Genomic DNA, 27,980 nt, shown 5'->3' on the forward strand with positions numbered 1-27,980 from the left:
TTTCGAAGAGCATTACATTTTTTTTGACATGTAGTTTATACATCGTTTCTGCATTTTTGGTTCATGTTGTGTTCTGCTTAAGAAATCTTTCCTTTTTTATACATGAATATGATTTTCTCCTGTGCTTTCTTACTGAATATTTATGGTTTTAGCTTTTATGTTAGTTTTTTTCCTGTGTTCATAGTGCTGGGATTGAACCTTGGCCTGGTACATGCTAGGCAAACACTCTGTCTCTGAACAACATCTTTAGGCCTATGATAATTTATTATTATTACTACTATTTTTTTTCTGTTGGTCTTAGGGCTTGATCTCAGGGCCTGGGCTTTGTCCCTAAGCTCTTTTGCTCAAGGCTAGTGCTCACTTTAGCACTTTGAACTACAATGCCACTTCTGGTTTTCAAGTGGTTAATTGGAGGTAAGAATCTCACAGGGACTCTTCTGCCCTGGCTGGCTTCAAATCCCAATTCTCAGATCTCAGCCTCAGGAGTAGCTAGGATTACAGGTGTGAGCCACTGATGCCTGGCACTACTACTACTTTTTTATGGTGCCACATTATCACACTCAGAGAGTGGCTTGTGTATGCTAACTATGATAGGTGTTTGATCCATTTCTGGTTAAAATTTGGTGTGAGGCTGTTAAGGTAAATGTTTATTAAAAATACTGATAACACATTGTTTTGGAGCTATTTGTCACAGATGGTCTTTTTCCTTCACTACCTTTGTCAAAACTAGCTGACAGTGCTTTAACCCTGAGGTCTCAGTATCTAGGAGGCTAATGCAGGAAAATTTAGAGTTTGAGGCCACCCTGGGCTACATAGCAAGACCATGTGGCCACACACATACAGAGTGTGCACTGAGTGTGCCCTTTCTCCCACATTCACATGTTGACATCCTGACTTTCGACGTGATGATACTAGGAAGATAATGGTGTTTGGTAAGTACTTTGATCATATGAGTAGAGCTCTCCTGAATGGGATTAATGCCTTTATAAAAACAAACCCCAGAAAACTCTGTACACTGTCACATGAGAATACCATGAGAAAATAGCAATCTGCAAACCTAGAAGTAAGACCTCACTAGAACCTGATCATGCTTTCACTGTGACCTTGAAATTTCAGCTTTAATTAACTGAGAAATAACAATTTGTTTTGTTTGTAAGCAACCTATTATAAGGTACTGATGTCCTTGTGTCCTTATAATAACATCAGTCTTCATAGATTTAAGTAAATCTGGAAGGTCCAGTAGTTTGACTCTTTCAGCTGTTCTTCATTTTCAGAATTTTTTTTTTGGGGGGTCCGGTTCTGGGCCTGTCCCTCAGCTCTTCAGCTCAAGGCTAGCGCTTTACCACTTGAGCCACAGCGCCACTTCCAGCTTTTTTCTTTTTGCTTATGTGGTGCTGAGGAATTGAACCCAGGGCCTCATGCATGCAAGGCAAGTGCTCTACCACTGAGCCACCTTCCCAAGCCCCCCAGAATTGTTTTGATTGTTAAGTCTTTTGTATTTACATACAGATTTTAGAAATCAGCTTGTGTCAGGGAGGACCACTTGAGCTCATGAGTTTGAGACCAACCTGGACAACATATCTTGTCAGATACAAACACACGGCAAAAGACAACACCAAAAAATAAAATGAACTTTCTAGTTTCTACCACACAAAGGGTCCAGAGACTTGGTTTGTGATTAAATTTAGGCTTTCGAGCAACTGGAGGTCAAGGATACATGTGATGTTGGATGGGAAAACCATTGGCTGACTATATCCTATGCTTAAAATTTTCCTTGAGGGAGAATCTGGGTGGAATATCTCCATGTTTGCCACAGTTTGATAGCATCAAATCCTTACTGATTTTCTTTGGGGCTTTATGAATTCTATTTATTGAGAAAGTTAGGTTAATAATCTTTGTTGTTGTTGGTCATGGGGCTTGAACTCAGGGCCTGGGTGCTACTCCTGAACTCATTTGCTCAAGGCTAACACTCGATCATTTTGAGCCACAGTGCCACTCCCCCACCCCCACTTTTTTTTTTTTGGTCAGTTGTGGGGCTTGAACTCTGGGCTTGGGCGCTGTCCCTGCACTCTTCAGCTAAAGGCAAGCGCTCTACTGCTTGAGCCACAGTGCCGCTTCCGGTTTTCTAGTGGTTTATTGGAGATGAGTCTCACAGATGTTCCTGCCCAGGCTGGCTTTGAACCTCAATTCGCAGATCTCAGCCTCCTGAGTAGCTAGGATTACAGGTGTGAGCCACTGGTGCCTGGCCCCCTTTTTTTTTAATTTTAATTTTATTATCAAGGTGATATACAGAGGGGTTACAGTTACATAAGGTAGTGAGTACATTTCTTGTCGAACTTGTTACCCCCTCCCTTATTTTTCTCCCTTCCATTTTTGAATAGTTAATTGGAGATGAGAGTCTCCTGAAGACTTTTCTGCCTGGGCTGGCTTTGAACCACAGTCCTCAGATCTCAGTCTCCTCAGAGCTAGGGTTACAGGTGTGAGCCACCAGTGCCCAGCGGTTAAAAATCTTTAGTTATGACCATTAAAATAAAATTAAATTAAAGGAAACTTTAGCTATGATGATTTGTCTGTTTTTTCTCATAGTTAATTTTATGTTTTAAAGCTGTATTAATGAGCCAGATACACATTTATAATGGCTATAGCTTTCTGAAGTATTAACTCTTTCATCATTATGAAATAGTTTCCATTGATACTAGAAATAGTTTTTGTGTGATCTATTCTGATTATGTTAATATGGTCCCTCCAAATGTTTCCAGTTATTATTTTTTTCATTGTATTATACCTTCCCTCCCTAAACTAGATCTCACTATGTGGATCAGGCTCATCTCAAACTCCTAGACTTAATCTCTCCTCTGCCTCTACTTCCCTGATAGCTGGGGCTGCAGTTCCTTACCACTGCATTGGCCTAATCCTTTTACTTTTCAGCTGATTTGATTTCTTTGGGATTAGAAATATAGCTCAATGGTAAATTGGAAGCATAGTGTGCATGAGTCCTGACTTTGAGTCCCTGCACCACTAAAACAAATACATAAGAAGCCGGGCGCTGGTGGCTCACGCCTGTAATCCTAGCTACTCAGGAGGCTGAGATCTGAGGATCGCGGTTCAAAGCCAGCCCGGGCAGGAGAGACCGTGAGACTCCTATCTCAAATAAACCACCAGAAAACCGGAAGTGGTGCTGTAGCTCAAGTGGTAGAGTGCTCACCTTGAGCTGAAGAGCTGAGGGACAGCGCCCAGGCCCAGAGTTCAAGCCCCATGACCGACAAAAAAAAAAAAAAAAAAAAAAAAAAAAAAAAAACAAATACATAAAAGGCAAAGTGAGTCTCGACCTAATATTAAAAATTATTTTAGGGAAAACAAGGACTTTGCAACTATTGTCATTGGAGGAAATTGGGTAAAGGATACAAAAGAAGTTATGCTATTTTTCATTGTGACTCAGTGATTTCCAAGAGTGTTTATAACTGCTTATGGCTAAATTTTTATGATAGCTTCTCTGATAGCTATTCTCTGATAGTAATTCCAACATCTGGGTCATCTTTGCATTACCTGTTGGTTGCTATTACACATCCAAGTTGAGATTTTTTTTGTCTTTTTCTGTGTGTGTGTGTGTGTGTGTGTGTGTGTGTGTGTGTGTGTGTGTGTGTGTGTGTGTGTGTGTGTGTGTGTGTGTGTGTGTGTGTGTGTGTGTGTGTGTGTGTGTGTGTGTGTGTGTGTGTGTGTGTGTGTTTTCTCACTTTAGACTATATCCTGGTCACTTTGAGCATTATGAGGCTTAGTTCCTGCTTAAATCTCCTTTGTTAATAGGCAGCCACTGGGGAGGAGGAAGGGTTACTGTCTCTTTGCTGATACTTACCCTGTACATGACAGGAATAGTCAACAGGACCATTCCACAGTTCCTCTGGCTGCCGACTCTGGTGGCATCAGTCCAGTCACCACACTGCTCCTTGCTAAACAAGGCACTGTCCCACAGATGGTCCCATTCTCTAGGACTGCTGTTTTTACCCCTTTTTAGAGAAAGTGGAGCTAGTATTGTTCTACACTTGTTGGCAAGTCCAAGTTTTTACTGTAGCACCTTGAGTGCTATATAGGTGGCAAAAAAAAAAAAAAAAATCAAAGCATTGATGGTCATCTCTGAGACCCAAGGTCTCCAGCTAGTTTGCCTAGTTTTCTTCATCTTTCAGAGTCTTCTGGCAGTTTTGCTTTTTGTCTGTGGTCCATGGATTTTGGTTATAATCAGAAGGAAGAAGAAGATGCTTATCTGTTTGGAGCCAGGTATTTCTTATTGGATATTAGTTTTCTGAAGTTTATAATTTTATTCGCCTTGTTTATTTTGTTTTTCAGGCAAATGAAGATAAAACAATGTCTGCCAACCTGAAATATCTCTCGTTGGGAATTTTGGTCTTTCAGACTACCAGTTTGGTTCTAACCATGCGTTATTCTAGGACTTTGAAAGAGGAAGGACCTCGTTATCTATCTTCTACAGCAGTGGTTGTTGCTGAACTTTTGAAGATAATGGCCTGCATCTTTTTAGTCTACAAAGACAGTAGTAGGTATCTAGGAGTTTTCTGGTTTCTAATTTGTGCCATTTATTTACTTTACATGTATACAAATATATCAAAATAAAACTTTGAATCCTTACATTATTTAATTGCCCTACTCTTAAGAACATTTCAATATTTAAAACATTTTAAGACAGTTAAGTCTACCATTAAAGCTATTTTATTCTAGTCTTTTATCATGATTTATAGTGTAGTATTTGAGAATAAGAGTAGGTTCTATAAATCCGTGCTTATTAGAACTTTAAGGGGCCCATAATAATTTTTTACTAAAGACTTTTTATTTGCTACTGGATTAGTGCAGCAGTGACTCATTTGAAAACCATTTTTTTACAATGCACATTGATTTGTTAATTCATGAATTTGTTCTTGTGGTTTGGTGTAGAGACTGGACTCTGAGCTTCAAGCACATTAAGTACATGCTGTACCATTGAGGTACATGCCTAGAGATTGGACTCTGAGCTCAAGCATGGAGATACAGCCCTATTCTCAGCTCATCCTGTTTTGTTTTGGGTGGTGCTGAGGATTTAATCCAGGGCCTTTGGCATGTATTTGGGTGAACTTTAGAGTAGACCATTAAAAAAAATTAGGCCTTCTTATGTAGCCTATGCTGGCGCAGAACTTGGTTCTTCCTCAGGGGCATATTCCACTATGCTGTCTTTAATTTTTTTCTTAAAGTTGTAGTCATACATACATACACACATAAATATATATACACATACATACACATATGCACGTGTACATACATATGTACATACATAGTACAACCTAAAATTTGCCATTTTAATGATTAATCTACATCTCATTGACTTTGCTTACATTCAGAGAATTGGGTAGCCATCACCACTATGTCTAAAACTTTTTCATCTAACCAACAAATTGTTTAATGATTAAACAGTAATTATCTATTTTTCCCTTACCTCCAGCCTCTAGTCACCCTTAATTTACTCCTGATTTGCCTGTTCTAGATACTTTCTGGGTTTTGTTTTTGTTTTTGTTTTGTTTTTTTTGGGTCCGGTCATGGGGCCTGAACTCTGGGTCTGGGCACTGTCCCTCAGCTCTTCAGCTCAAGGCTAGCAGTCTACCACTTGAGCCACAGCGCCACTTCTGGCTTTTTTCTTTTTGCTTATTTGGTGCTGAGGAATCGAACCCAGGGCCTCATGCATGCAAGGCAAGCACTCTAACACTGAGCCACCTTCCCAGCCCCTGTTCTAGATATTTTCTATAAGTTGATTCATATCATGTTTCTCCTTTTATGTCTGGCTTATTCACTTATTTTCAAGGTTTATCCATGTTATAGCATGTATCAACACTTTATTTCCTTTTATGAGTAATATTTCATAGTATAAATGTCCTACATTTTTTTTAGATTGTCTCCACCTTTTGGTTATTGTGAATAATGCTACAGTGAACAATGAATAGTGCTACAATAGCTAAACACTGATCTGTTTGAATCTTGGTTTTTACTTCTTTTGCGTGTATATTTATAAGTAGAATTACTTAGTAACCAGTAATTCTATGTTCACCTTTTAAGGAGCAATCAAACTATTTTCCATAGTAGGTACATCATTTTATATTTCTACTTGCAGCCACAAAGTGTCCATTTCTTCCACATTCTCTCCAGCACTTGTTCTCCCGACCCCTCTTTGTTTTTGGTGGTGGCTAGAGATTAAACCCAGGCCTTCGGGCATGCTCTACAAATGCTTGACCATGGAGACCCTTGAGTCACACTCCCTAGTCTCTCAGTTGAACCATGGAGACCCTTGAGCCACACTCCCTAGCTCTCACACTCTTGGTTTTGTGAAAAACTGGTGGCAAATTAATACTTTGAACTTTCGGTTATAAATGTGTGTATGTACATATTTATATAGTCAATTTGGTTACATATCGGAAAAAAGGAATAGGAGGATTATGCTCATCTTCATATACTATATTGTAATGTTTTAGTGGAAAGCATATTTGGGACATAAAGTTATCTTGCCATATAGCACAGTTTCCAGTTTTTGTAGATGAAAAATCAGAGGCCTATATAGAAAGGATTTACAGCTTACTCAGTTACTCAATTTTCCCTTTCACTTGTTTATTCTAGAATGTAGTCTGAGAGCACTGAATCGAGTTCTGCATGATGAAATTCTTAATAAACCTATGGAAACACTTAAACTTGCTATTCCATCAGGGATATATACTCTCCAGAATAATTTGCTGTATGTGGCACTGTCAAATCTAGATGCAGCTACTTATCAGGTACTTGATATACATTTCTCACAGTCCCTTCAGGAAGAGAAACAAACACATATTAAAAATATTGGTGTTTTCTTTTTTAGGTTACATATCAGTTGAAAATTCTTACAACGGCATTATTTTCTGTGTCTATGCTTAGTAAAAAACTAGGTGTGTACCAGTGGCTCTCCTTGGTAATTTTGATGACTGGAGTTGCTTTTGTACAGGTAACTATTCAAGATAAGTATACCTTTTATTCTTACCACAGTTTTGCTTGGAAAATATGCTTCTATTTTTAAGCAGATAAATGCTGACATTTGAGGACTTTTAAAGATTACATTGAGACTATGATACAAATTCATAAATAAAAATACACTTTTTTACCTAAAGAAATGAACAGTTGGCCAGGTTTAGGTGGTTTACTCTTAGCAGGTCCCTAATATGCAAGTTTCTGGCTTTGATTCTCAGCACATCAAAAACTTCTTCCAAAATTTATTTTTTGGAAGAGAAGTTCTTGTTACAAAATCTAAGCTTGTATAAGACTCACTATTTAGACTAGCCTGGACTTGAATTTGTGATCCTTCTACCTCAGATTCCTAAGGGCTAGGATTACAGAGCTGAGTTACTATACTTAAATCAAGAAAACCCAGAAATGAATAGTCTCATTAGAGGAGTAAGATACTGTGTGCATGTAACACTAAGTTTATTTTTACCAGATATGTGGAATCTTCTTAATGTCTATCAGCTTCATTGTATTGTTCGTTTTTAATTCTCAGATCTCCCAAATGGCTCCTTACTTGTTTCCCTTTATGGATTGTTCTTTCTTTTTTTATCCTTCATTTTTGTTTATTAGCATATATTAGTTATGCTTGTGTATGTGTTTGATATTTCTTTGTGACACTTCGGTACATATACACAGTGTATCTCACCTCTTCCAATCAATCCCATTTCTTCTATCACTCTTCCTTCACCCCTTTCTTTTTTTTTTTTTTTTTTTTGGGTCCGGTCGTGGGGCCTGAACTCTGGGCCTGGGCGCTGTCCCTCAGCTCTTCAGCTCAAGGCTAGCGCTCTACCACTTGAGCCACAGCGCCACTTCCGGCTTTTTTCTTTTTGCTTAATGTGGTGCTGAGGAATCGAACCCAGGGCCTCAGGCATGCAAGGCAAGCACTCTACCACCTGAGCCACCTTCCCAGCCCTCCTTCACCCCTTTCTAAAATAGTCTTCTCCAAACTATTTTACGAAAGTGGGGAAGGAAGGTCAGTAAAGATACACAATCTTTTCATCCTCCAGAAGGTGTATTGAGAAACACAGGCTCAGAGATTAGAAGACCAAGAAAAAAAAAGCATATTGTTTCAGAAGTCAGTGATCATTATATTGTGAGTACTTCAGTGAAGGCAAGCTGACAAGGAAATGAACAATTTTTTAATTTAAAGTTGTTTCAGCTGGAAGCCGGTGGCTCACATCTGTCATCCTAGCTACTCAGAAGACTGAGACCTGAGGATCGCAGATCAAAGCCAACCAAAGCAGGAAAGTCTGTGAGACTCTTATCTGTAATTAACTATGAAAAAGCCAGAAGAGGAGCTGTGGCTCAAGTAGTAGAGCACTAGTCTTAAGCAAAAAAAAGCTCAAGGACAGCACCTAGACCCTGAATTCAAGCTCTAGTAGTAGCACACATGTACACACACTGTTGTTTTACACATTAAGAAGTCTTTGGTAGCTAGCTGGGAAAGGTATAGTTTTGGAGGAAAACCAGCTTTAAGAATACTAGCTAGAAGATCAGTGGAAAAGCAGTAGGTGTCCATATAGTATACAAGGTATACCCATTGTATATCTAAGTTATAGGGATACTGTGACTGCCTTGGAGTCCTTCCCACATATTTCCTTCATAATACACAAAAAAATCTCCTCTTTTTTCTTTCTTCCTTTGTTTTTTCCTCTTTCTTTTTTGATGTCAGTGCTGGGTCTTGAACTCAGGGCTTCAAGTTCTTGTTTAGCTTTTTTGCCCAAGGCTGGTGGCTCTACCACTTGAGCCACATCTCTACTTCCAGCTTTTTACTGGTTGATTAGAGATCAGAGTCTTATCAGATTTGTCTATCTGGGCTGGCTTTGAACCTTTGTTCTCAGATCTCAGCCTCCTTCGTAGCTAAGATTACAGCACCAGCACCCGGCCTTCCTTCATGTTCTCATGGACTGTTTCCCTGGCAGTGTTTGGGCTTCCCTTCCCAATAGCTTCTCTTTTATGCTTAGTGTATCTCTTGTCAGCTATTTGCTTTGGCTGAGCAGAGAGAAGGCAAGACTGTAATCCTTTTATCCATCTGTATTTGTAGTGGTGGTCTTTAAAAAGTTATACTTTAAAGGATTGTCTTAAAGAAGTAAGTCTGTAAATAATGACATGTTAAATGCTTATTGTATCAGAAGGTACTGTTTGAAATTAAAAATTGAAATGGAAAAGCAGATGATTCTCCGGTTGTTTTTCTTTCAAAAGCTCTTCCCTGCAATTCAGCAGGATGATACTGAAATAACATTTTTATCCTAAGGTCTGAGAGTGGGCTCTTGATATGCTTTGTATAATACCTTAGCAATTAAGCTTCAATTTTCTTTTTCTTTTTTATTCAGTGGCCTTCAGATTCTCAAGAGCTTGATTCTAAGGAACTGTCAGCTGGCTCTCAATTTGTAGGCCTCATGGCAGTTCTCACAGCTTGTTTTTCAAGTGGCTTTGCTGGAGTTTATTTTGAGAAAATCTTAAAAGAAACAAAACAATCTGTATGGATAAGAAACATTCAGCTTGGTAAGTTTCAAATGCGTTCTAACATTGTTTAATAGGTTATGTGTACTAGGTCTAGTGGTTGTGTGTGCCTGTAATCTCAGCATTTAGGAGGCTTGGCCTAGAGGATCAGCAGTTTGAGGCTAACCTCAAAACCCTACCTCAAAACAAAAAGACTGTATTCTTACATTTATATTTCAGTATATTTTGAAATAAACCATGTCTATTATATATATGTACATAAATATATGTATATATATAATTTGTAAACTGTAGTGCTTATCTTATTGTTATGGGGATTAGGTGAGAATACTTGTAAAATATTTAGAATTAAAGATTTTGCATGTACACATAATAAGCACTAACGTCTGAAAGAAATAGTCAAGCCAGGTGCTGGTGGCTCATGCCTGTAATTCTAGCTACTCAGGAGGCTGAGATATAAGGGTTGCGGTTCAAAGCCAGCCCGGGCAGGAATATCTGTGAGACTCTTATCTTTAATTAACCACCAGAAAACTGGAAGTGGAGCTGTAGCTCAGGTGGTGGTAGAGTGCTGATAGCTCAGGGGCAGTGAGTGCCCAGGCCCAGAGTTCAAAGCACCACGACTGACAAAGGAGAGAGAGAGAGAGAGAGAGAGAGAGAGAGAGAGAGAGAGAGAGAGAGAGAGAGAGAGAGAGAGAGAGAGAGAGAGAGAGAGAGAAAGGAAGAAAAGAAGGAAGATAGATAGATAGATAGACTTAAGTTTCTGGGAGTTGTTTAAATTTTGGATTTAAAATTTTTTTTTGCTAGTCCCAGAGCTTGAACTCAGGACCTGGGCACTGTTCCTGAACAACTCCTTTTACTCAAGCCTAGCTAGTACTCTACCACTTGAACAACAACACCATTTCCCATTTTTCTGCTGATGTACTAAGGAACCAAACCCAGGGATTCATGCATGCTAGGCAAGCACTCTACCACTAAGCCACATCCCCAGCCTTCTGGATTTCTTATTGTCGTATTTGACCTGATAGTGCAGTATTTATGGAAAAACTGATACGTAGACTGAAAAATTTTAAAGAATCTGTAAATAAGTTACAGATAAGTCAGAATTAAAAGAAAAAAACCCATTTATTCTTTTAATTTTTCAAATATCAAATTGTCAAAGGTAATAAATTGATAAGATATAATGTTAACCAGAGAAACAAACTGTAGTACATATGACTACTAAGAGAATAGACTGATATATTCTTATGGTATTTCCATTTGGGAATGCTTATAACTTTTAATACAAATATAGGCTTTGATAAAGGAATTCCACATCTGAGTAAGAATTTGTCTTTCACAAAAAATAAGATGGCTAAGATTTTTTCATTTCATCATTGGTTAAATTGTATAAGATAGGAAACAGAACTGACTAAATAAATTATGTATTTGGTTAAATAGTACGGTGATTAAGATCATGGACTGCAAAGAGGAAAAAGAAGGAGAAAAAAAAAAAGGAAGGTCCTAGATTGCAGAACCACACCGCCTGCATTCCAATACTAAATCCATTGCTGGACAATTCCAGCAATGTGAGCTTGGGCAGGTTTCTTCATCTATGAAATGGTCATATAAGTATCAACCTTAAAGGTTTCTAGTGCATTAGTGTACATTCAGAATTGTGTTACATACAAGTCATCCAGACAGCAAAATATACAAGTGTTACAATGTCACAGGTTGATAGATGTTAACACGTATATGTACATATTCTTGTATACTGTTCGTCTAATCACAACAATTACTTGACGTAAATCAACTTATTAGGAGAAGTTTGCCAACTATGCTGGCACGTGCCTGTAATCCCAACTACCTAGGGGGATGGAGACCGGAAAGACCATGGTTTAAGGCTATGGCAAAAAGTTAAACCACATCTCAACCAAAAAGCTAGGTATGGTGGTACACACTTGTAACCTCTACTTTGTAGAGGCAAAGGAGAAGAAACAAGGTCCCTTGATGGCCCCAGAGGGAAAAAAATGAGACCTACTTGAAGCAAGAAGTGGAGTTGTGGCTCAAGTATAGATCACCAGACTTGAGCAGCCAGCCAAGCAAGAGTTCAGGAGCCTTAATTCAATCCCCAGGACAACATACACACACACAAAAATAACTAAAAGAAAACAGAGCACTGGCCCTAGAGTATGTGAGGTCCTGTCCTCAAGCGCTGGCACCTACGAAAAAAAAAAGTACCATGCTAAAGATGAGCACTTTACAAGTGCTTGAAAGGATCAGCAATGTAACCATGTAATCTATAGATTATTTTACTGCTTCACTGTTGGTAATCCCTGTTTTTCTGGTTTTTAATGTCTTTCTCTTTTCTTATGTCTTTGTCTTATAATAATGTAGTATTGAGTATACTTTTGTTAGGTTTCTATAAAGCAAGTAAGAAATTTAAATTCAAATTTTATGGAAGCTGGAAGAAAGTTGGGCATTGTGCTGTAGTACTTGTAATCCCAGTACATTGAAGGCTAAGGCAGGAGGCTCTCAAGGTTCTACTTGGTCTGCTAAATACCAAGACCCTACTCAAACAAGCAAGCAAAGAAAAGAAACATGCACAGACGTTTGGAATATCAACAGGAAAATTTCTCTCTGGGAAAACTAAATGAAGTGTGACTGAGACTTCACTTTCTTACAGGTTTCTTTGGGAGCATATTTGGATTAATGGGTGTGTATGTTTATGATGGAGAATTGGTATCAAAGAATGGATTTTTTCAGGGATATAACCAGCTGACATGGATCGTTGTTGTTCTTCAGGTAAAATGTTTAAAATCATTCAATTAATGCTAATAAATACTGGTTTAAAGTAGATTATTGAAGTTTTTATTGATGTCTTGATTTCAGAGTAAAGACCAGGAAAGTTAAATAGAACTGGCCTTAATGCTCTAATGAAAACTTATTTTGAAAAAGGATTGTGTATAACAAATTGTGGTAGATTTACTATCATAAAAATGCAAGTTTAAGGATAAAATAGCTGTTAGGAGTGGTATAATACCAGCAACTATCTGCCATTGACAATGATGACTTGGAGGCCAGAACCTATAGAGCAAGATTCTACCTCAGAAAAATAAAAATAAAGTTGAAGCTAAGCGCAAATGCAACTTGAGTCTTTTCTACAGTTATTATCACTGTACAGAAAAGCTGTAATTAGTTCTTTGAAGACCCAGTAAGTAGATAAAGATGTTCATTAAAAAATTATATGTTGGCACATTTTTTGTATCAAATTCAGTTTATATATAACTTGAACCTATAGGTTGAATAATTAATTTCAGCTTCAACATATAGTTTATTGAGTATTCTGGAGAATGTGGCCTTGCAGATGAGATGCAAGATACTGCCCACAGAGATTTCTATTTTGCTAGAAGTGTTGGAAGTCAGGAATAAGGTCTTGAAAGGTAGCTGAAGATGTCAACAGACATGACAGTGTTTTGAAAGTAGGGCAAACATGTCTGTTTTTAGGATAGGAAAAAGGAGACAAGAATAAATAAAAAATTTGAAGTAGAGATAGGATAAGTCTGGAGAATTTATGTGTGCTGTATTTTATCCTAGCAGATGGATTGACATGACCAAAATACTTGGTATGAAGGATTCAATAAGAAATTCACAATGTTGCCCAGAAATATTGAGACTCATAGTAAGCTTAATTGGCATAATTCATTACTCTCTCTAAATAAGCTTCCATCATTGAATGGTTAAAACTGTTAGGTAGATCATTAGCTTAGATTTTAGGAGCTGATTTGTACAGTTTGATACTAAACAAAATTATGTAGTAAAACTTGGGTTTCCATTATCCAAACTGCTCTGACATAGAAGTGTTTTGAATTTCAGACTTTAAAAATATTTTGGAATATTTGCATATACATAATGAAATGTTTGTGATGAAACTGAAGTCTAAACACAAAATTACATTTCATATTTACTGAAACACATAATCTGGAGATAATTACATATAATATTTAAGTGTACCTTCATTGTAACTGACCCATCACTTTAAGTCAGATGTGCAATTTTATATTTGTAGCATACTGTCACTCAAAAAAGTTTAAGGTTTTTGAGTAGTTAGAGTTTTGGATTTGGGGAGTATAGCAGAATCTGTCTAGCTTTGTTTTGTAGTATTGAATCCAGCCTCCTATATGCAAGGCAAGTACTCTATCACTGAGCTAAATTCTCAGCTCATTCTCCAATGAGATGATGATGATGATGATAGATATACTGGTACTGGAACTTGAACTCAAGGCATTGAGCTCTATCTTTGCTTTTTTTCACTCAAGGCAAATGCTCTACCACTTGAACTACATCTCCAGTTCTAGCATTTTGCTGGTTAATTTGAAATATAAGTGTCTGGGGTTTGTCTGCCTGGGATGGCTTAAAAGCTTGATCCTTAGATCTCAGTCTTGAGAAGCTAGGATTATAAGACCACTCCTGTCACCCACTCCAAATTATTTCTTAGGTAGCCACAATCTGGAATTTGAGAAGGAACTGATAGGAAGTTATTCATACACTTTTAAAGAGCATAGTCCTAGAAGTATAACCTTGTAGTAGACCACTTGCCTACCATACAAAAGGCTCTTTGTTCAGTCAGAAACACACACACATGCTCCTGCATGTTTAAAACTACTTTAAGAAGAGCAATCTGAGAATAATAAGTGGGGTAGTTTTGAGTGAGAGTAGAACCTAGAGAAAGAAAACCAAATTAGGTAGGTATTGATAAGCCAGTAAATTTTAAAAATTTTTACTCAAAGGTAAAAATATGTAAGTATTCTGGGTAACCAGTCTACCCTCATTTGTCCACGTAAGTGATATTTAATTACTAAATTGGATGAGTATAAGTTTTTTGTTTTATTTTCAATTTTTTCTTTTTCTTTTTTTGTGCTGGTCCTGAGACATGAACTAGGGCCTAAGCACTATCTCTGAGCTTTTTTTTTTTGTCTGTCATGGGGCTTGAACTCAGGGCCTGGGTTCTGACTCTGATCTCTTTTGCTCAAGGTTAGGCACTATACCACTTTGAGCCACAGCTCCACTTAGGGTTTTTTGAGTAGTTATTGGAGGTAAAAGTTTCCATTGGACTTTTCTGCCTAGGCTGGCTGTGAACTGTGATCTTCATATCTAAGCTTCCTGAGTAGCTAGGATTACAGGGGTGAGCCACAGGTGCCCATCTATCTGTCTCTGAGCTTTTTTACTTAAAGCTAGCACTCTTACACAGCTCTATTTCCAGATAAGTCTCAAGGGCTTTCTTGTCTGGGCTGACTGGGACCCTCCATCCTCAGATCTCAAACTGTTGACTAATCAGGATTATAGGTGTGAGCCACCTATACTGTGTAGGGAGTATATAGGGTTAAAAATTTTTTTTCCCCAGTGTGATCAAATTTCATTCACGTGGCTCTGATTATTAGATCTCCTTTGAAATAAGTGTACTACTAAACAAAACCTGAAAGTCTGTTGGTTGCAAAAGATATTTAGTATGTCGCTTGGTATAACGGGACCATTTTAGGACAAAAACCTTAAAGCTTCTTTGTAAGGAAGTTGTGTTGAAAAGCAGTCTTATATGTTTATTTAAAAAATTAATCCCTTACCTCTTTTACAGGCACTTGGAGGCCTTGTAATAGCTGCTGTTATTAAGTATGCAGATAATATTTTAAAAGGATTTGCAACTTCTTTATCCATAATATTATCAACACTGATATCCTATTTTTGGCTACAAGATTTTGTGCCAACCAGGTAAAATATTCTTTTCTACTTATTTTTTTCCTTTTGAGACAGGGTCTCGCTTTATTGCCCAGGCTGGCCTCAAATTCATGATCTTCCCTAGTGTTAGGATTATAGGCTTCTCCCACTACATTCCCTTTCCTAATTTTATTAAATACTTAAAAGTTTATAGTAAAATAAGAATTCTTAAAATGAGTTGTTTAAAACTTTCAACTTTTGAAAAATTTTTGATACATAATTTAGAATCCATTTTATTATCATTGAAGAGAATTTAAAGCTGATTACATGTAGGAAGTATTGTTTAGGTGGTAGAGCACTTTGCCTAGCAGCTATGAGACTCAAGTTCAAACCTAGTTCTGATTTCAAAAAAAAAGAAAGGAAGAAAAAAAGGAAGAAGGAAAGAAAGAAATCTTGGTCTACAAGTTTCTCAATAGATCTGAATGTCCTCAGATAAATGTATTTTTTTTAAGGTAAGTCAATAATTATCAACCTCCTAAATCATTCTCTTAGCTTATTTTGAATAAAGGCTTGAAAATATACACTATTGTAAACCATGTTAAGTTTTATATAAGAACATCTTAAGATATTTTATTGTCAAAAGGAAAGGAAGGAAATACAGTTAATGAATGGTATCAAGGTAACTTAATTTTGCTTTGGGCTTTGAAGTGCTTCTTTATGGCTTTTCCAGTTTGTATTTAGTTTTATATCTGATTGAAAAAGTTTCTTTTAGGAAAGGAAAGGTGATGTATTCCTTTACCTACAAGTATATGTGTACTAGCCAGGCAACAGTGGCTCACATATGTAATCCTAGCTACTCCAGAGACTGAGATCTGAGGATTGCTTTTCAAAGCTAACCTGGGCAGGGAAGGCCATGAGACAGTTAACCACCAAAAAGCTGAACATGGAACTGTGGCTCAACTGGTAGAATCAAGAACACTCAAGAACAGTGTCCAGCTCAGAGTTGAAGCCTCAAGACTGACACAGAAAAGTGTCACATTTCAATTAGCTTTCAGTTTATAATAATTTATATCAATAAACTTATTTTGACAATATTACTGACAGCACTAAAAAAATCACTGCATATCACAATATCTGTCAGAATGATTTAGTAAAATAAAAAGTTGTGCTTGGGCAAGGAAAAGCAAATTGTAAAAACTATATGATACTTAATGTATAGCTTACATAGCTACAGCCAGGAGTGTGGCTGACCTTAAAGAAAACAGTTAAGGGCTGGGAAGGTGGCTCAGTGGTAGAGTGCTTGCCTTGCATGCCTGAGGCCCTGGGTTCAATTCCTCAGCACCACATAAGCAAAAAGAAAAAAGCCGGAAGTGGCGCTGTGGCTCAAGTGGTAGAGCGCTAGCCTTGAGCTGAAGAGCTGAGGGACAGCGCCCAGGTCCAGAGTTCAGGCCCCACGACTGGATCCCCCCCCCCAAAAAAAAAAAAAAAGAAAAAAGAAAATAGTTAATGTAGAGAAGATGACTCATGAGAAAACTCTATAGAGGGTAGCAGGAAGAGCAGCCTCAAAAGGAATGATACTAGGAGTGACAGTAAGGTGGAAGACCCTGGACTGTGTAGCGTGTGGACACCAAAGGGGAAGTCAGGAAGAACTGAGTGTAATGGATATCCAGTGCTGATGATTTGTGAAGCTCTGTTACTTATTTTTAGTTACTAATTTATAATGGGATATTTTCATGGCTTTCAAGATACCATTTTTAGTTTTCCTCTAGTTTTAATCCCCTTCTGATTTTTTCCAACCTCTCAGCTCTTTGGAATCTCTCAAGTTTTATTTATTTGAATTTGTACTCATCCATCCTCATTTAAATTCTCATCTACAGTTTAACTCCATGCTTAGGTATCTTATTGCCTTTTCAATATTTTCATTCTGATGTCTGATTTTAGATCCCTGGGTTTCCCAATTTACTGCATGAGTAGCACCTTACCCTTCGGTTGCATAGGCATAAAGCCTTCCTGGCTTCTGGACATAGTTTATGTATAATAACCTAAGGGAAAGCAGAATCTGTAGACAGGACTAAATTTAGGTTTGTAAAAGGAATTTAAAGTGTATTTAAAGTTTATTTTCTGAGTGGAATAAGAAATAAGATCCTTAAGTTTCTTTTTTTCATTTTTGTTTCTAAGCCAGAAATAGATTCTATTAGCTCTCCCTTAAATTTCCAGAATTGGACTGTTTCTCAGAACCTTCCATGCTACTACAATGGCTCTACTAAGCTAGTCTCATTTTTATCAGGTTTAAGGAAATCGTTTTCAGATTTGTTTGCTTTTTTCCTTTCCTGAGATCCTCGGTCTTCTCCACTGAGCAACCAGGGTGTTAATTTTTCAGTACAAATCAAATATAGTGCTAAAATGCTCAAACCTCTCTAATTGCTTCCCATCTCACAATTTGAAATTGGCAATCTGATTTAGTACTTTCCTCTTCGCTTTTTCCTAAAAGCTGCGGCGACGTCTTTATTATGGCCTTTGATTTGCCCCTTCATCTCCTAGGAGTATTCATCCTCTTCACACTCACGTGGCACACTTCCTCTGGTCTTGGCTCAAATGTCCCTTCATCAAGACTACTGTCAATAAGAAAGTAGCTGCCTCTACCGGAATCTTTTTCTTTCTTTCTTCAAAAACCTAGCACCATCAGATTAGCACTTAATAGGTATGCAAAGTGTTGGCTGAATGAATTCTTCAATGTCTAAAATATTTAATATGGCTAGTAAAATTCATTATTGAGAGTGAGATAGGATCAGGGATGAAAGTTAGCTCTTTGTATTTATGTATTGAACATTCATGTTTTTAACTTCTCTAGTAGCATGGATGATAGTTCTGAGACATGCATGTTGAAATTTATAAGTCTTCTGAGTCCAAAATGTATTTTTGTTTTCAGTGTGGTATAAGAATGAGTCATATCAAGTGGGAGTGAGTAATAAACTTAGCTTAACAATTATACCTATTATCCTTTTTTTTTTTTTTTTTTGGTAGTGGTAGAGTTTTAATTCAGGACCTTGTTTTATTAGGTTAACACTATCATTTGAGCTGAACAACACTTATGATGCCTATCTCTTAATGATGTTTTATTCCATGATCTTTATATGGAAACCATGTAGTTTAATGTTTGGATTATCAAAAACTTGTACATTTCTTAGGTACATTTAAACTTACAATACTTTTCAGGAAACTAAATCTCATATAAGGCCAAGGGAGGTTTTGTTTATGTTTTTGACTCCTGTGAGGACTAAAGAAGGAAATGAACAAGTAAACCAATAAGGTGACAGAAAAGTAGTATTTTACCAATCAGGTACACATCTGCACGTAAATTCATGTTTCTGAGAGAGCTTTCTTTGTTTTGTTTTTGTCAGTCCTGGGAACTTAGGGCCTGGGCACTGTCTCTGAGCTTCTTTTTCTCAAAGCTAGAACTCTGCCACTTGGGCCACAGAACCACTTGTGGCCTTTTCTGTTTATATGGTACTGAGGAATTAAACTCAGGGCTTCATGCATGCTAGGCAAGCACTCTACCACAAAGCCACATTCCCAGCATGCTGAGTTTTTTATAAAGTATACTGTAGTGAATAGGAAAAATGATACTGTTATTATATAAATAAATGACTGTTTTGAGAATATGAGCAGGACCCCACACTAAATGAAGATAGATTATTTTGCCTAAAAATAGGTAAGTAACTCCCCAATACCCACCCCCATTTTGGGGGACTGAACTCAGGTCATTGCATAGCCATCTTTGTAAAGTTCTACTTTTAAGCAATAAATCCAGTGACCTTTATCTGTTGTCTTTTTTTTTTTTTGGTCAGTTGTGGGGCCTGAACTCTGGGCCTGAGTACTGTCCCTCAGCTCTTCAGCTCAAGGCTAGCACTCCACCACTTGAGCCACAGCACCACTCCTAGCTTTTTCTGCTTATGTGGTGCTGAGGAATCGAACCCATGGCTCATGCATGCAAGGCAAGCGCTCTACCACTGAGCCACCTTCCCAGCCCTATCTGTTGTCTTTGTTTTCCTCTTCTACCTTTGAAAACTTTTCTGGCTTCTCTGAAGTTGTATACCTTCCTGATTATCTTTTTGGTAGCTTGCCAGTGCTTGCTCACTCCCTTGACAGTCTATATCCTCTCTGAAGATGAGTCCAATGTCACCTAAACTCTAGATACACTGCCCTCCCTTTTTGTGGTTCTAGGGACCAAACCAAAGGCCTTATGCAAGGCAAGTACTTTACCACTGAGCTAAATCCCCAGTCTTGTAGACCCCTCTTTTCTAGTGACTGTTAGCCATCTCTATAGATATCGTATCTCTAATATACTTGCTTTTCTAATTTGGCTTGCTTATTTTATCAAAATGTTATTTAAAGTAACTACTGTGCATCTACCAGTCACTGTGCTGGATCCTGAAAACAAGGAGTGTGAATGAGACACAGTCTCTTGTCTTCAAGGAGTTACAGTTATTAGAGACAGACAAGTGAATAAATACAACAACAGATGAGGATGTTACTTTGATTTTGGTTTTGTGATTTTCCCATTAAGGACGTTTTTCTTCTTAGAACCATCTTTATTAAAAAAAAAAAAAAGTACTGGCTTGAGCAGCTGATGTTTCCTGACACTGATATCCTGTTAAAATTCTGCAGTAGGTAAAAAGTTAGGTCAGTTAACTTCAGTTGAGTTTCAGTCTGTGCAGTTCTAGAATTCCAGAAAGCTAAGACAAGTTCATAATGACTGATGAAGAAAATGTCCAGACAGAGGTTTTATACAAATTCTAAATAATTACCTATTTGTCTTGGGTATATTTAAGCATTAGAGAAAAATCCTGTATTTTAATGGGTGAAACAACTGTTTTGTGGTTAGCATTTAGACAAATAAGTATTACAGTGTAAAAATGCTGAGTATGTTTTGCATATACCAATTTTGTACATCATGTGTAATTTCTTCAAGACAGATTATAGCAAGTTATTTTAGTTTTCTGTTATTTTGTTTGACAAAATCTTGGTCTACAGTGCTGGATGGCCTGGAATTCATAATAATGCTGGGATTACTGGAGTGTAGCACTATACCAGGCTGTTATGTTTTATCTTCAAATGTGCATCACTGGTTGATTTGTGACCAAATAGGTGCTAGCTTCAACCTTTGACAAATAATAATAGCTTTTCAGGTCTAGGCCCCATGCAAAACTTAGCATTCCTTTTTTTTTTTTTGGAAAAATGTACCTTTTAAAAGATTTATAGAGTTTGAATTTGGAGTCTGAACATTGTAATTAGAGATAGACAGTTCAGAATGAGTACTCCCAAGGCAGACTGTAGGTAGCTTTGAAAGACACAGAGAAGCCTAGGGCAAAGGAAATCCCGTAATATACACGAAAAGAAAAATGAACTGTGTAAGGATTCCTAAGTTGCTAACCTTAAACTGTGCACCACTGGTTGATTTGTGACCAAATAGGTGTTAGCTTCAACCTTTAATAATAATAGCCCAATGCAAAACTTGGCATTCCTTTTCTCATACCCAGATCAAGAGTTTTCTTTTCCAGGCAGCAGTCTAGCACATGCTCTTTGTTGTAAAAGTAAGAGTTTAAGTCGGGTTTGCAAGAAGTCACCACTCTCCTTCAGAGGGTGGCTGCTCATCCTGGCCATCCATCAACACTGCTATATTGGTTTATCCAGAATTTCCCCATAACCTTGATGTTTCCTCCCAGCAATTTTCCATTCACTGACCCTCCTGCTCCTTTGCGACAGAAATCTTTTCCTTATTGTATAGCGTTGATCCCAATCTTTCTTCTCTACTTTAAAATCCAATTGCAATAGCTCTCAATAAAATCTGACTTGTGCTTTTTTTTTAAACAACAAAAGCAAAAAAGTTGGTTGGTGCTCAGTTTATGTAAAATAAGATTATAGATAGAATAAAGATGAAACTAAGACTCCCTATATTAAATTTTTGCTAGGCATGCTATGAAAACCCTTCATGAATTTTGCTTATTACTTTAGGTTTTAAACTGAATTTACCTAGGCTTAACATATAAGAACAAAATTTTCCTTTTACATTTTCACATATTTAGAGAACCTTTTATCATTCAATGTATTTCATGTGAGATGTGTATTAAGGTGAACTACACCATCAAAAACATCTTTGCTTTGGGAGATAGGGCAGTAGGTGAGATGCAGGCTAGAGAGTCAAACATGCCTGTACTTGAATCCTGTCTTCTACTTAAAGTGCTAGGACTCTAGGCAAGTTATTTAAACTCTTTTAACCTATTTCCTTATAGGTAAAAATGGAAGGTAACACTAGTACTTCCTCATAGACCTTTGAGAAATGAGTTAATGCATGTAAAGCTGAAAAAAAATAACAATCACCAAGATGTTAATAAACATGTCAGAGACCAAAATTACCTTTAAAGAGACATTCTCTATTGCCAAATGTCTGGAATGCCAGGAAGCACCCAACATTGTTAGTCATGCTATGACAACCCTTTTCTCATGAATTATAGATGTTTTCATGGTAAAGGTACTGGAAAGAACTTGATTTGTTTTTAACTTGATTTTCTCTTATTTTTCTTTTATCTTATTCAGTGTCTTTTTCCTTGGAGCCATCCTTGTGATAACAGCTACCTTCTTATATGGTTATGATCCCAAACCTGCAGGAAATCCCATTAAAGCGTAGGTGTATACTATCTTTAACTGGTTTTTCACAGTGGTGCACTAGGAGTTTCAACATTAATCGTGCACAGAGGACTTCTACAGATTCTGTGAAGATATTTCTACAGATTCATCATGCAAATTCTGAATCTGACCATTTTGTTCAAATGGTTTGAAAATCCACAGGCATAAGGATAAAATATGTGTACTGTACATGTAACAAAACATTACATGTAGAAATTGAAACTTGAAAGTCTTTCCCAGGGTTAGAATCAGAACAAGGATGGGGAGGAAACATGACAGCTCAGTTTAAAGAGTTTACCTTTCTGATTGCTGCAGATGTTCAATGCACTCTTTGCCAGAGCACATAAAAGTCAAACAGTCGTTTTTGCAAATCAGTTCTACTTACTAAAATTTTTTATTACTCCTCTGTACAGATAAATCAAATCTCATAGAATATTCAGAGTTTGGAAATTATACTTACCTATAAGGCTGAAATAGAAATATGATTTGAAAAACATTTTCATGTATCTGATATTTTTATATTTATACAAAAGGTTATTGAACAAAGGACTAATAAATATTTGTTCAGTTTGTATAAAATTTGATGAATATTGGGTCAAATTCGTCAGAGAATAAAATTCATATGTAAATTTAGTATAGGGAGACATCTATATGTATACTTATGTATACTTATATGTATACATATACATATGTGTATTTATATACATATATATGTATGTATATCTTCAGACTCTTCAGACTCTTCAGGGCTTTGAGACAGCTGAAAGCAATCCAGTTGGTCCTGTGCTAGATAATAGCTAGTGACTTTGACACTAAGGGAGTTATATCCCTAACCCCCCCCCCCCCCCCCAGTGATACTTCTTTACTCCAAATCAGTTAAGTCCTTAATACTACTTTAAATGTATGTATAATTGCCAATAAAGTTAAAAGATATCATTTAAATAAACTAGTTGGGGGCAGAGAAAGAGAAGACAGAGTAACTTTCTTCAGATCTCCCTCTGAGGACAATGTTGAACTATTGTGCAAATACCGTATATAATTAGAAAGTGTTCTGGTGAATATTTGTTGATTTGCAGAAACTTCCTTTAATATACAACTGTTGAAAAAATAATAAAAAAGATAGTAGTATACATTTCAAAGACCAAAATTACTTTCTTAGACATTCCCTATTGCCAAAGTACATTATTTTAAATGGCATTGTAACTTTAGTTCAAGCTGGCCAGAAGAATTTTTTAGGCCTCTTGTAGCAACCGTCTCCAGGAATCCTCCTATCATTTGACCACGAGAGGTGACTGAATTCTGATTTCTATCTCTGTCCACTAGAGCTGCTGCTTTACAATAGTGGAGATGTTTTTTATTTCCTTCCTTTTTTGACACTGGAGTTGAGGATGCAAATTACATTGAATTATTTAATAAGTTCAAAGGACAAAAAATATATTAGTCATATATAAAGTGGTGGGCAAAAATTGTCTCCTATAGTTTGAATATAAGTTTCATTAAATTATTGACTATATATATGCAGAATTGCCTATTGAGTATAAGAAGTATTTTACTTTATTTTTTCATGTATGATTGTATATATTTTAAAAGCCCACTTAATAGATATAAAAAATGTAAAAGACATATTTTTATAGAGTTGTCATGGGTTTTGTTAAATAGATTTTGATTCAAAATTACTGTTGTTATGAACTGTTGCATACTCTTTACTAATTTGGACTGGCTGTGATACTTGCTAATACATAGTCTCTATAGGCCTACTTTAACTGCATTCATCTTAAAAGTGCTTAAAATTATGAAATATTTAAAGTCAATTTGTTGATACCAAAATGGTACCAAACTTTCTGAATGCAGACATGATTTCCAGTGACCACCTTTAATCTAGAGTATCCTGTTTAAGAACTTTGCACATTCTTTGCATGGTGTTTTAAGACTACAATAGCCTTTGGGCTTATATCCTATTACCTACTAGTAAGTGAAATATAAATCTTGAAAATGCACAGAATTCAAGACTAAAAGCAAAGCCTTGGATTTAGGTCCCATTATTGTTGGAGCTATAATTATGTACCAATACAGTGTGTATTCACAAGTAATTGTTAATTTAGGTTTTGTCTGCCTTTGTTTTTATCTTTAAATTTTTATTCAAAGTTATTTTATATTAGGTATAAGTAATCACACATTTTCAGGTGACCAAAATCACAATTTTCAAGTTTCCTAACAAAGATTATGAAAATGTAATGAAGATTTATGAAAATATACGAAGAAGTCTAACATATTTTCAAAGCAAACTTCTTATTAGGCACAGTTTACATTTTAGATTTCTAGTGGGTATGAGGTTATTATTGTGCTAGATAGTTTATACTTGTTAATTCATAAGGGAATGATCCTATTTGGGAAGACTTGTGTCCTGTCCTGGATTATATACAGATAAAGACATTTTGTGTAAGTGGTTTGCGTTTTGTTGATCTTTAAAGATCTTAATGTGTCTAGCTTTTATAATGATGATTCCTTGATTAACTTTCTATACTTTTAGAAGTGTATTTGTTATCACTCAACTACTTTGTTGAAAGTGAAGATGTGTTAATTCATGTAAGAACAATGTTAATTGGTAATTCTGTTATAATTAAGAATATGGTTTGGGAGAAAAATGTGGTAAATGCAACAATATAAGACCTTTTATGATGGAATATATAGTTTACATATGCAAAACTTAAATGTTTACACCAGTTTACCTTGAATGTCACAGAACTTCATAAAATAGAATGGTAGTTTGATATTTAAGGTTGACTCATTACAGTCTGGAAGGAATTAATTGACTTTGTGCGCCAAACAGTACAATACTGAATATTCTTACATATCAAATTATTAAAAATTTAAAATGTCATCATTCAACTGCTTTTTTTGTAAAGAAAGGTTTAGGATTAGTCATTTAAACAGCCACTGTAAAAATTACTGTTGGTATATGCTCTATAGAAGACTTATAAAATTATTTATACTATATTGAAAATCATTTTAAGAGTCTCCAGAACATTTTAAATAATTATAGGACCAAAGAAAAAGCACTTTTATATAAAAAAAATTTTGGTCCTCTGTGCCTTGTTTGCCAAATAATTGGCTTTTTTGGAGATTATTTCGTAATTCTCTTTTTTTAGACAGTGGGCAGTTAAGAATGTTTCAAGAAAAACTTTAATTTCATTTTTTGTTTCAACATTTGCAGTGTAAATTCATTATGTAATAAAATTAAAACAAGTATGATTTAAAAGCCTTAGTAAATAGTATTTAAATTGTGCACCAGTACACCATTTTCCAGCTTTTTTCAACCTTTTTAATAGCTGTATCTAAGTATTATTTTGTTTTGTTTCTTGCAATATATAATTTACTGTGATTTTTAAAAATTGACTTGGATCCTGCATTTGTCTATGTCTGTATTTTATTTATCTAAAAAGATTCTTTGGGGTTTGAGAATATGATTTGTATATTTAAATTTTTTATGGACATAATTCAAAGGAATGCATAAATTAGTCTTTTGCTAAATGGCTTTTTACTGATAACTTCTCTTGTCCTTTTTTGATCATCATTATATATTTAATAGACAATTTAAATAGATTATTTTCGTAAATAACTACAGAGCTTTCTTCCTGTATGTCCCTGTTTCCCTTTTCACTTGTTGTCTGTGACTGAATCTGTAAATTAGTCTCTACTTTGTATATACTTTGCTGATTTTTACCTCCTCTTAGTTCCATACCATAGATTTTATTTAAGTTAGAATTTCTCTACCCATATGATAAAAGTATCCTATACCCATATGATAAAAGTATTTGGTTCTAACTATTAACAATCTGTTTGCTAGCCTTGAGGTTTGAGAACGTACAGTAATTCTGTATTTTCTTCACAATTTGAAGATAATTGCTTCTGTTGTGACTGTCAGGTCAATGTGGAGCAAAAATGTAGTGAGGAACATAGAGAATTTCCGCTTCTGATCTGAAATAACAGTGCACAAAATGTTTTGCTTAATGGATGTCAAAAAGAAGAGCAGCAAGCATATATATTAAGTAAGCCTTTTATGAGCACTGTATAAATATACATATAAGCATTGTATATGTGCATGTAAATATATATACACATACATTTTGGTAATTTCTCATGGAAAGAACTGAAAACATTTAATTTTTTTGTATTGGAATAGTTCTTATTAAATATATATCACAAGCCAGGTATAATGGTGTATATAAGCTGGCTTGGGCTATATAGCAAGACCTTGGGCTTCCCTCCACCCCCATTCCCTGCAAAAGGGGAGGGGGAGGGGAAGAAAAAGAAAAAAAAAGTCTAAGTGCTGGGCAAATATGTTTTATAATCTAAATCTTATAAGACTACTTTCACTAGACTTGGGTAGTAACTAGCCTGGAATACTAGTCTGTATTAACTGTTCTTAAGAAAATACCTTCAAGGCAGGACTGATAACATAAACTCCAAAAAAGACTATATTGAGAAAGAAGCAGATTACTTTCAATTACCACAAGAGTTTCTTCCATATTAAGATTTCTTGTTGGTTGCAAATTAACAGACTTCCCAAATCTCTCAAGCTTGGTAACTTGCTAGAAAGAAATAACAGCTACTATATCAGCAGTCAAATTTATTATAGGGAAAGGAAATACACATTAAAACAAAGGAAGAGACACATAAAACAGGGTCTCCTGAGAGCCCAAAGTTGGAGCTCCTAATGTCATTTCCCTGTGGCCCTCCTGGCTTCTACATGAGACACTATGAACAGGGAGATTCACCCAAGCTCTGGTGTCAGATTTGTATTTGGTTTATTTAGCTCCCCTGGTTGAACTCTGTCTAGGACCTGGTCTCTACCTGAAGATCTTGCTGGCATCAGGATCCTTAGTGTGTCATTGTTAGCATAAAATGTGTGAAGTGGTTTGAGAGGCCCAACCTGGATTATGACATTGCTAACTCTGGAACCTTCCAATGACTTAAGCAGGAACTTTTTTTGAGGCCTACCTAATTCCTTACTCCAGAGTGACTAATCATATTGAAACACACTGTCCTGACTTGATGGGGATGACACAAGGAATAACAATTCTTGCTTATGGAGAATTATAGTTTATTGTCCTTTTTAATTTTTAAAATCCAGTGAAATTGTCCTAACAATATCAATCTAGAGTAGAAAAACATGTTTACCCTTAGATACTGTGCTAAGTAGCAAGCCTGTCATAATGTTTAATGATAAATATTAAATTCTGGCATTAAATTTTTTTATTAAATGCAGCTAGATTAAAAATATTTATTTAGGTGTTAGAGATTGAACCCAGAATCTTACACATGCTAGGTAAGTGCTCTACCATTCAGGTATTCCTGCTACCCTAAATTTTGGAATTTTAAGGAACAAATTTGCTTTATAAGGGCTAAACCCAGTTGTGTGCCTGAAGTCACGGCTAAAATATGATGATCGATTGATCCCAGGAGATCTAGACCAGCCTAGGCCACATAGCAAGTGTTTATAAGCCTTTTATCTAAACAGCATTTTCAAATACAATTTTAAACTAATTCTAAATAGTCATTAATGGTAATAACCAGTGGTAGGAAGAGTTACTAGAATAAAACTGATAGCTGTTTACTTTGGTTCAAAGAGTGGGGCCAAACTGTGGCTAGGTCCACCTGCCAGTTGTCATCTGTTAGGGTTAGGTTATCAGCCCTCCATTGACAGAAGCATTCGTTGTGTGTTCATTCATTTCCTCACATTTATTTATTTAAGATTTCTAAAATGTTAAAGGTGGTAACTTCCTGTAAAGAAATCATATTCATTTGTGAATACTGTTTAGCACAGAGGTATACTTTGTTCCTTTTTAGAAATAGAACTCAAGAGAAGGTGAATGATGTGTGTTGCTGTAGGTATGACTCAGTCCCTTGCCTAGCAAGTGTAAAAACTCCAGTACTGCCTCCCCAAAAGAGTATTGTTAGTGTTTGGCTTAGTCCCTTGCATAGCAAGTTTGAAACTCCAGTACTACCTCTCCAAGAGAGAGTATTGTTAGTGTTTGGGGATAATCTGAAAATGGTAAATGTGCTTCGTAGAGTCTGTTGAA

General features: G+C 36.2%; 1 protein-coding gene across 1 annotated transcript in view; it reads left to right on the plus strand.

The window, feature by feature from the left end:
- Slc35a3 (solute carrier family 35 member A3) overlaps positions 1 to 25,516 on the plus strand; it is a 39,560-nt gene extending 14,044 nt beyond the window's left edge. The window contains exons 2-8 of the mRNA XM_070007813.1: positions 4,342 to 4,546; positions 6,646 to 6,800; positions 6,881 to 7,003; positions 9,393 to 9,564; positions 12,185 to 12,303; positions 15,131 to 15,264; positions 21,808 to 25,516. Of these exons, the coding sequence (XP_069863914.1) occupies positions 4,360 to 4,546; positions 6,646 to 6,800; positions 6,881 to 7,003; positions 9,393 to 9,564; positions 12,185 to 12,303; positions 15,131 to 15,264; positions 21,808 to 21,898 (981 nt within the window). The 5' untranslated portion in view covers positions 4,342 to 4,359 and the 3' untranslated portion in view covers positions 21,899 to 25,516. The remainder of the gene's footprint in view (positions 1 to 4,341; positions 4,547 to 6,645; positions 6,801 to 6,880; positions 7,004 to 9,392; positions 9,565 to 12,184; positions 12,304 to 15,130; positions 15,265 to 21,807) is intronic.
- Positions 25,517 to 27,980: the final 2,464 nt, after the last annotated feature.

This window comes from Dipodomys merriami, unplaced genomic scaffold, assembly GCF_024711535.1.
Source record: "Dipodomys merriami isolate MVZ:Mamm:240054 unplaced genomic scaffold, mDipMer1.0.p SCAF_7, whole genome shotgun sequence".
Classification (NCBI taxonomy): Eukaryota; Metazoa; Chordata; class Mammalia; order Rodentia; family Heteromyidae; genus Dipodomys; species Dipodomys merriami.